At 38.5% G+C, this 10,019-nt stretch overlaps 1 protein-coding gene across 2 annotated transcripts; it reads left to right on the top strand.

Moving 5' to 3' along the window:
* The first annotated feature begins 747 nt into the window (after positions 1-747).
* On the top strand, positions 748-5,809 carry LOC138018860 (uncharacterized). Of its 2 annotated transcripts, XM_068865550.1 has the most exons (3): positions 785-1,471; positions 3,466-3,521; positions 4,946-5,809. In XM_068865550.1, the coding sequence occupies exons 1-2, from the start codon at positions 830-832 to the stop codon at positions 3,505-3,507; spliced, it is 684 nt and encodes a 227-aa protein (XP_068721651.1). In that variant the 5' UTR covers positions 785-829; the 3' UTR covers positions 3,508-3,521; positions 4,946-5,809. The 2 variants fall into 2 exon arrangements, with proteins under 2 accessions (XP_068721646.1, XP_068721651.1); XM_068865545.1 differs by lacking the exon at positions 3,466-3,521 and having other exon boundaries at positions 748-1,471.
* Positions 5,810-10,019: the final 4,210 nt, after the last annotated feature.

Here is a 10,019-nt window from a genome sequence, read left to right on the forward strand (position 1 = left end):
GACCTTATTAATTAGCCGATAAAACAACTTGTGTCAAGGTCCTTGCTTAGCTTTCATAGTGTAGTTTCGGTTTCAGACAGGTCGCATGGTCTAATGGTCTAATTAGAGTGCTAGATTTGCATACGTTTACGCCAGGTTCAGGTTCTGTTCTAACCAGTGAATAATCATTTTTTATTAATCGACGGTTCCAAATTCCTTTCTTGACTACCGCGTTTGGTTTCCTCTCCTCCCCACACCCCATATCTGAAGACAACCCGACAAAGTTTCTTTTAAGTCAGATGTTGCAACCATTGAGAGAACGGAAACGATAATGCGTTTTAAGAACCCCGTTTGAGCTGTCATCGTATTAAGCATAAATCAGACGGGATCACGTTCCAGTGGTTAGGACGACCTCGATGACATCTTCATCATGCTATTTGCTGTGGAAATAGTTGCAATACAACGACCATCTTTGATTGATGCCAGTGGGGCAAATCTGTACATCGTACGTTGAATAAATTGGGTCTTGGATATTTTTATCCTTTGCCTCAGTAATCATTAATCTGACACCGTTGAAAAAAAAAATATGAAAAATAATCTGGTTTGGAAAATTTTGAACCAAAGCCAAATTTACCTCTGTAATATGTTTGCGGATTCCGCCAAACACAAATATTGATGAACTTCACACTTCCATGGACTTCAGGCAGCTGCAACAGTTCAGGCGACGCGCTCGTGATACACATGTGACATCTCGATGATTCAGTCGTCACGTGGTGACTGTAATGGTATATAAATTTGTATACACCCTTCTGAGTCCGAGTCCGAACCGCCACCAAGGACAGCCGCCGTCATGTCGTCCAAGTTACTAAACACCCTCATTGACGAACTTCGACAGGATTACAAAGTTGTTATGCTTGATACTTTCAATGATCTTCAAGAAGAGCAGCAAGGCATGCTAGGGTTTTACTATGACGAAGATGTTTCGAGAAACCCCGGAAACCTCCTAATTTCACTTGAACGCTCTGGGAAGATTTCATGGACAGACGTCGGTTCCTTAAAGAATGCTTTGCGTGCCATTAAGATGGAGAAACTTGCTTGCACTTTGGAAGAATATGAGATAAAGAGGGATCTGGCACTTCTTTTCGATACCTATGCGAGGAAGAGGCAAGGACTAGTTCAAAAGCAAGTGCCCAGTTCCATCGAAGACGTCGCTGGATACCTAGCGAAGATAGCAGACGGTGTATTGCACAAGACCACTGTTGAATCATTGAGAAAATCGAAGAAAAACATACAGGATCTTATGAAAGATGTAGAGACGGGAATCGCTTACAAGTTGTCAAACGCACTGAGTAAGTTGGCGCTTCTTATCGTCATTGTTGGTGAGGTTACTGCGGAAACTGAAAGAACGAAGGAAGAATGTGGCCCAAAGCCAGAAGTTTTGAAGTCTTGTTCCGCTGAGATTTGCTCAAGAATGAAAGGACAAATAACAATGGTAAGAATTATAATATCAGGAATAGTACTGCATGACTGAAGGGCTTTTTTATCATTTGTGTGCAACAAATATTCGTTTCATTTCGAAGCGTGTCTATACAGATGGATATTTTCTCAAACAAGATACGTCCTTTAATCTACATTAAGAAGGATCAAAGAATGAAATGGTATTCGAAACCATTTCATTTTCATTTTGAGCTCCCCATGCTTGAAGTTCTGAATATTGGATAACACAAGTATCAAAACCTCGGCTTTCTTTTACCACGTACTGTTTTGAAAAAAAAAAACCAGTTTGAAGTAGAATGTTAGGTAAGCATTGATGGGCACTTGTATTCTGCAGCATTAGTAGCATTTACCTTTACTACGATTCTAGTCAACCGAGGCCTTCAGGAAACATAAAGAAACAACCTCCTATATATTTGTTACAAGGTCTGTTTAAAGCGATGTGCTGTATGAATGAATGAATGAATGAACACTTTATTTAAAACACGGTAAAAATATCAGTATGAAAATAGAAAACAAAGAAGAAATTCATCTTAGGTAAAATTTTCTATTAACTGGTTTACATATTTGCCGTGTAGGAGTCCGATACAGAGAGCCATTTATCAATTCTTCTCTTGAAGTTGCGTGGAGATTTTGTAGTGCGGATATCCTCAGGAAGATCGTTCCAAAGAGAAGCTCCGCTATAACTGAAGCTACGCTTTAGGTAGTCAGTTCTTTGTTTCAGCAAGTACAATATTTGTCTTGCGTCACGAATGTCAAAGGACAGAGTTCTCGGAGTGAACATGCTACAAAGATAATTTGGGGCGAGCTTATTAACGCATTTGTACATTAAATTTGCCTTTTGCTTCGTCCTTCTAACTGATAAGTTATCCCAGCTGAGAGAGTTGAGAAGATAGTTAGAGTTCGCATTATAACTTGATTTAGTAATTGATCTAGCAGCGCGATTTTGTAGTTTTTGTAGTTTCTCACTCAGCTGTTGAGACAAGCCATCCCAAACAACACTGCGATCAAGAATGTTCGCTATGGATACTCGACATTCTCTTGGCATCAATTCAATACGCATTCTCTTGGTAAATCTGGATTTGCGAATTAACAATCGAATGCAAAATACCAAAATAGACTTAACACGCGCATGCATTTCGGGCTGTCCAAGATACAATACATGTGCGTGATGCAACACATTCTCAGATTATCTTAAAAGGCGATTAGTAATACTATTTTGACGTTTTCGTGTATTCTGTCTTCAAGAAGATTTATTTTGCCTAATGGAATTTATTCTGTGTCGTCAAATATTTTATGTTGGCGGTGGCCATGAAGGGTCATTAAGGACTGAGATACTGAGAAAGTAATAGCATCCTAACGAGAAATATTCATAATAATTATAGCGCGTTTTTACTTCGTGTAAAAGCGAACTTGTTTTACGTGGTTGGCTCATAGAACGAGGAATATTCATAATAATAATCAGCACGTTTTTACTTGGTGTGAAAGCGAACTTGTTTGTGTGGTTGGCTTTTAGAACGAAGAATATTCATAATAAGTATTAACGCGTTTTTACTTGGTGTAAAAGCGAACTTGTTTTGTGTGGTTGCCTTATAGAACGAGGAATATTCATAATAATCATAGCGCGCTTTTACTTGGTGTAAAAGTGAACTTGTTTTGCATTAATAGAACAATTGGAATGACATCCTTTTCTATTGGTACCAATCCTACCATTGGTACTAATAGACCATCGGTTTGACAAATCGTATCCGTCTGTGTATATTGGACATGGGTGGTTTATTACAGTCTAAAACGAAGACCCCTTAGATAATCTAGTGGCAAAATTTTTCTTTGGTGCTAATAAGCCTATCTGTGAAATTCGAAATTGCCGTTCGCAACTTGCCCTCACCAACTAGGAGCATGCAATTTTGTTAGTCTGAGCAAAGTGGACAATGAGATCGAGGACGTTCTCCACCTGACGGGTCTGTGATATTATTTTCATGCTTTTTATAGGGATATCGAAGAGTACACAAGGCAAATCTTTTTATACTTTGAAAGTGAATTAGCTGGTGGGTATCTTTGGGCCCCTGTTTGGTTTTCAAACCTCTCCACTGGTTTTCATTGGTTAGTGGGATATCTCACCTGCAACAATAATGAGAATGATACTAATAATATCAACAACAACAACAACAACAAATAATAATAATAATAATAATGATAGTAATAATAATAATAATAATAATAACAATAATAACAGTAACAATAACAATAACAACAACAATAACAATAATAATAATAATAATAATAATAATAATAATAATGGAAACTTTATTTATCATTGAATACAGTTGTAAATCTCTCCATGTATTGGCAATTAGCAAATGGCTACTTGAAATTGAGTTATATAGAGAGGATATTACATGCCCGCGCGGAGAAACGAAATTTATCTTCGAGTGCAATCTCGACCCCAGAGCTCTGCGGAACCCTGAAACAAAGTGTCTTCTCATTGTTTTTCGTGAAGAACAATCAAAAGCGGCTCTAATTGGGGCATTTATGTTAGCACGAAGAGTGAGCAGGCGCCGTAAGGTTCAAATAGCCAATTTTTTGTTATAAGAACCCTACTGCTCATGTTCTCCTACATAGAGTTTCCCAGAGCCTTGAGTCGATCCGAAGCTCTGGTGACGAGAATGCTTCGAGTGTTGAAAAATATTTCACGAGTGAGCGCAGCGGATGGGTAATCCATAAAGGAAATTTTTTTGAAAGGAAAGTCTTGGATTCCTGGAACACGGCAAGCACAAACAACACCGACAACAATTCAAAGACTCTACCGGAACAATATTGGATTCTTCTCAAGAAACAATGGCACCGTTAAATTAAGCCTACCATAACTATTCACATGGCTGTCATTTCACTTCATTTTTCATGCATTGTCATGTTAATCACTACACGCCGTTTGTTGTATATGGGGTCTTCTACACTAGCTTTTTAGCCCGTTGAAGGCTGTAGTTCGACGGTCGGAAGCTCGCTTCTTTAGAAGTTGACTAGAGAAAGTATTTATTAACATTATAAATTGCCCTGGCTGCGCGTCTTTCATTTTTTTAACAATAATAATAAAAATAACAATAACAATAATAATGGTAATGATGATGATAATGAAAATGATAATGATAATGATAACCATCATCATCACTATTATCATAATGAAAGATACCACTTCTCGATGCGCCTTACAATAACTCGCTCTTGCAAAAAAATAAGAAAACCCTGCCCAATCATAAACATTAGTAAATAGAATAAACTTTATGCGGCTTCTTCAAGGTTGTGACGAAGGGCCTCAGACTTATCGTCCTTATTCCCAATGAAATAGGTAATGTCTAACTCTCATAAATATAGATACAAAATACAAATAAATGGTTTAATTTCCGCCACTATGTGGACAACTGGGCACTGATGCAAAATCATCGTTCTGACCAGCTTATGATCTCGTTTTCAGGAGGAATTTTGCCAACACGTGGAACAGCGATTCAATGAAGTTTACAATGATCACGACTCTAACGGAAACACCACTTCCTCGAAGCAAATTGTGGTTGATGCAATCGACCAGTTTATGCAAACGCCATTTTTCCAGAAACCAAGCTGCGAGTGAATGAACTTTAAAATTTGACAGAATATACCTGAGATGCAACTCCGCCTGGATAGATCTGCCAATGTCAGTGATATCTTGCTGGTCCCAAGCCCAGGTAAAGGAGGAGGGCAAGATAATCATATTACAGACACTGACGGAAAAAACAACTGAAACGTGACAGTAGCTATTGTGGTGACCATGAATACAACGAAATTGAGGAGGAGAAAGCAAATGTGAAGCTGGAAAGGTAGCCAAGAAAGCAACTTATCCCTCCTCAATATAGAACCTTAATCGAGGTGACAGAGATCTTCTTGTCTCTCAGCAATCCAAAAGGTTCAAAGGAATGATCAGATAAAAACAAAAAAAAACAAAACAAAAATACCAGGGGGAAACATAAAAACAGAAAAAAGAAAACAAAAAACAAACAAAAAAAGAGGAAAACATCGGAATTTTAAAATGTAAAAAAAAAAAACAGTAAAAGGAAAGATATAATTTTCAACAAAAGTATAAAAAAAAAAAAAAATGGAAAAGAAAGAAACGAAACAAAAAGAAAAACCAAGCAGAAATTACCAGAAGTGGCAATATTACAAACGTTGTGGCGGAACAAATTCAGTGACAGAAAAAAATACCTTGTGGCGGTTCGGACTCCTTATTTTATTTTCTCAGTTTTATTACTTTCTTCTTGTGAAATGCTATTTGTGAGAATTTCAAATAAAGCATTGTTCTCAGTGATGAGTTTGGCTTTGTTTTATGCGCTTGAATATTGCACTTTCTTTTATACACAACGACCATTCTGTTACCTGAGTGTCAGAGGTAATTTTTCCGTCTCGTTTTGACGCGCAATATTCCCCAAATGAAATGGAAGCAAATCACCTCTAGCATCAATTCTATCCTACAGTAAACAATGTAATTAATAAGATCCGATCGCCAGTCAAGGAGCACATGAAACTTGATTTCCAAGACATTCGTTACACCTATCCAACAGACACGATAACGAAAAGAATAACTATTTTTTGCTGGATAACATAAGCGCGGGCTTGGGTAGAGGGTCGTCGTTCGTCCTTCAAAGAGCTGTCCGGAGAAATTAGTGCTCGAAACCGTTTTGGGGCGTAAAATTACGATCCATTTTTTTGGAAGGCATCTTGGCCTTTTCCACAATGATGGCGCCCATCCATAGCCCCCAAAATAATTGTTTTCACTAACTTGAATTGCTTCTTTATTTGCCGTTAAAACAAGAGGAAAAATACTATTTCACACTTAATATCGATCAACAACGATTTTCCACGAAAATGTTTGTTTTCACACAAAAGTACTCCGATCGCAAACTCATGACCCATGAGCACATGACCGTCAAGATAAGTTAATACAGAATCTTGAGAAAGAAGTCGGCAACTCTTACGCGAGAGACACAGGATCGGACAAGGAAAGATCAGGAAAGCCTAAATCTTTTCGTTGCTTCGCCACTTTCCCCTCCACAGTGAGCCAGGCTCTATCTAAAGATGGAAGATTTTATGTGCGATCAAATAAACACTTTTCAGGCTGCAGAAATTTCTTTTGACCAAGATATTCAGAAAATTCGATTTCATGATCGAAAACATAAGCTGTTCGCATGGCTAACATTATTCTCTCCAGGTACTCCGTTTTTCCGGACACAAAAAAGAGCAAGCGTTGTCTATAACTTTCTCGCAATATGGTTTGGGTTTTTTTTCGTTAAATAAGCGTTTCTGATTGGCCATTACATTGCGCGACAAATTGACGCGAGCATGACGCGAGTAGCGTTGCCTAGACTCTAGACAACTGCAAATTAGCCAATCAGACTGCGAGATTACAAGCAGTTTTGGTAAAAGCATTTTTTTTTCACTAACTTCGAACTCAGCTCGCGCTCTTCTTCTCCCTGGTTGATCCTGGTCACGTGACGACTCAAAATCTGGGTGGCAAAAAAAACCGGTCAGCAGTGAAGGGTGGCAAAGTCACGAAACTGTCATCATGAGAAATTGACTGAAAGAAGGAGGTAAGGTAAAAGAAAACTTCACTGCCATTGAACAAATAAATTGTGGCTGCGCAAAAGCAAATGGGCACGCCATTTCTTCACAGTAGTTTTCCTTTAGTATCAAGCAGCTCTAGGCTGTGTAAGCAGGCGCGGATCCAGGGGAGGTCAAATGGGTGAATTTTCACCCCCCTTTTTCTGAGCCCCCCTTCTTTCTTTCTTTTTTCTTATTCCTCAAACACCTCAACCAGGCTTTGGTTCTATTACATTATTGCAAAAATTCACCTCCCATTTCAAAATCCTGGATCCGCGCCTGGTAAGAGCGGTATTTGCGATAAAGATCATTGCAACAATTTGTATGTTAAGAGGAACCTAGCTGTTCTCCCCGTTGCCGAGGAGATGAACAGCAAGTCGCTCTCTCGAGGAGATTTTCCACACTTGGCGTGTAGGCCATGTCTTCGAAGGCTCACAAATGTGAAGAGTTTCCAGTAAATGATGAGAAGAAGTCAAGTCGAATTTGAAAAAAAAGGGAAAGTTGAATTTTTATATTTTTTATTAATGTAATGTGGCGCTTCTACGTTCTTTTAATATTGCTTAATGAAAACAGTGTGATCATGAAGCTGTTCTTCGTCAGTATGTATTGCAAGTAAAAATATAGCTTTATTGTGGAGAGAATATATAGTGTTGTGATTGCAGCAAGCGTTTGCTAAACACCCAATGTTTAGGGGTTGCATTCTCATTCTATTTGCATACATTTGGCTTAAGGCCTTTCAAAGAAAAATTGGTTTTCTATCCTAGTCAAAATTTACTTTCCAAATCAGGTGAGTATTCTGTTTCATTTCTATGCTTTTTTCCTCTCCAAGTGTTAAATTTTCTCTCCAATGGGAAACGGGTGCATGTTAATGTCAAGCCCTGTTAAAATAATCATATAGGTCTTGCCTCGTGAGTCACAATTATGTGGGAACACTTTAGAGGACCCAATTACATTGTTTGCAAGAATAAGGGAATGTAGGTCTACATATGTCCCCATTTTACTAGTCTATCAGATGCCTGGCTGGATTAACTTAAAAAGTAAAACAGTTGCAAGACTGCATATTAAATTCACTTGGACAGCATTTATTTCATTAAGGAAGGTGCATGTTTCGGTATTATTGTTATCTAAAAACAAATCTGAAAGTGAATAAGTAAAAATCAATGATGACAAATGAACACCTGTTGATCAAAAACAGTCTGAGAATACAAAAATATCTACAACTTTATTAGCATTCTCATTCTGACTACACTAACACGAGACTTCAATGTGAAAATAGTGGACGTCAGTCAGACTGCTGAACAAAATGACCTCCGTTTACCTGAATTGGTTACAAACTGGACATCAGATAACACCGTCCGTGAAAATAGACAAAATATACTGCATTACTGTAGGAATAAACTAAGTAACAGTGCCGTGCCAGATACGAAAAACCAGTAAAAACCACCCTTTAGAACTGGCCAAAAATATGTGGAAACGTATTCCTCATCTAATGCAACGACACCAGACCCCGAGGAAAGGGTATACTACTATTCACAAGGAAAAATAAGCAGACAGAGCAGTTCAAAAGTTAAGCATTAAGTTAAAGCATCAGGGACTGACAAACGTAGAATGACGAAAAACTCCCGCCAAACTCCTAAATAGTCCTAACCTATCCCAGAGCCACCTACGGTCCTCTACGTCGTGCCGTCAGAATATTGGGGAGTTTAAGATCTACGACGCGACGGCAACGAAAACTTCACAAATTTTGCATATTTAATTAGCAAAAACAATAGCTTTGCACGCTCTGCACGTGCATCTTTAGTTTTTGTGCATTTCTTTCACGTTTTCGGCAAATCGGCGACGTGAAATGACCAATTCTCGACTTTTACGGAGAACGTGAACAAAAGGCAACGAATTTGAATTTTCTGTCGTAGATTCAATACCGCACCTCCTAATTCAGTTCCTGGAAAGTTACACTAGGTTTTAGAAGTTAGACAAGCCGACATAATGACGAAAAAGATTAATAAACCTGAACTTGCAATTTTAAATGACGTTTTCCCCGCCGTCGCGTCGCAGATCTTAAACTCCCTATTCAATTTCTGACTAAGAGCTCGTTCCCATGTCACTCGACCGTCAGAATTACACTTTTGCGTATTACCAAGAAAAAAAAAAAAAGACAAAGAAAAGGACTGAGATACTGTATATCACAGTGTGCATGATACTACTGTTCTTTGCTAAGCACAATTCAAAATGTACATAAAACAAACTTACGTTTTCTTAAAACAGCCATACACTGAATGACTATTCCGAGTATATTTATAGTATTCTAACCTTTTGATAGTGGGCGTCATACATAGAAACCTAATTTTTTAAAGACAAGCATCAAAATGAAGACAGATAATAGAGTAGTTCCGTCTCCATCAACATTCATAGGGGTTTGAGGGATCTCACACAATCTGTTAAAATTAACTTCGCTGTTCGGACAACACTAATACGTTAAATTAAGCGTGTTATATCAGAGATTGATAGATGTTATATGGGACGTCTGCTCACCACTCAAGGATGCAATGTGCTTCATTCACAACGACTGCTTTTACACCGAAACGGTACGTGGGACTTTGGAAAACTTTCATCCCCTCGTTGCACCGAAAGAAATGCTTCGGGGTGGCAAAAGACAATTTCATAGCCTGCCTGATAATCCTTTGTTGCACACCATCCCACGATGCTGAATCGTCCGCCAGTTCCTTAACTCCTAAACCAGCAGTTTCCACTCCATTAGCTCGAAGCTTTACGATCTGGTCCCGCATTTAGAGGTAACACGACCATAACAACCGAGAGATAATTAGAGTCCCACTCCTTCAACTAACCAGGAGGAACTTGATATACCAGACATTTTCTCATAACCTGTCGGCAAGATCCCCAATAAATTTCTCTTTAGGAAC

This window comes from Montipora capricornis, chromosome 2 (assembly GCF_036669925.1).
Source record: "Montipora capricornis isolate CH-2021 chromosome 2, ASM3666992v2, whole genome shotgun sequence".
Classification (NCBI taxonomy): Eukaryota; Metazoa; Cnidaria; class Anthozoa; order Scleractinia; family Acroporidae; genus Montipora; species Montipora capricornis.

What these genes read in the sequence shown, in the direction of transcription:
- LOC138018860 (XM_068865545.1), top strand. Translation starts at nt 830, where the DNA reads ATGTCGTCCAAGTTACTAAACACCCTCATTGACGAACTTCGACAGGAT. An exon ending in TGAAAGGACAAATAACAATG is followed by an intron (nt 1,472 to 4,945) that starts GTAAGAATTATA and finishes TCTCGTTTTCAG; the next exon opens with GAGGAATTTTGCCAACACGT.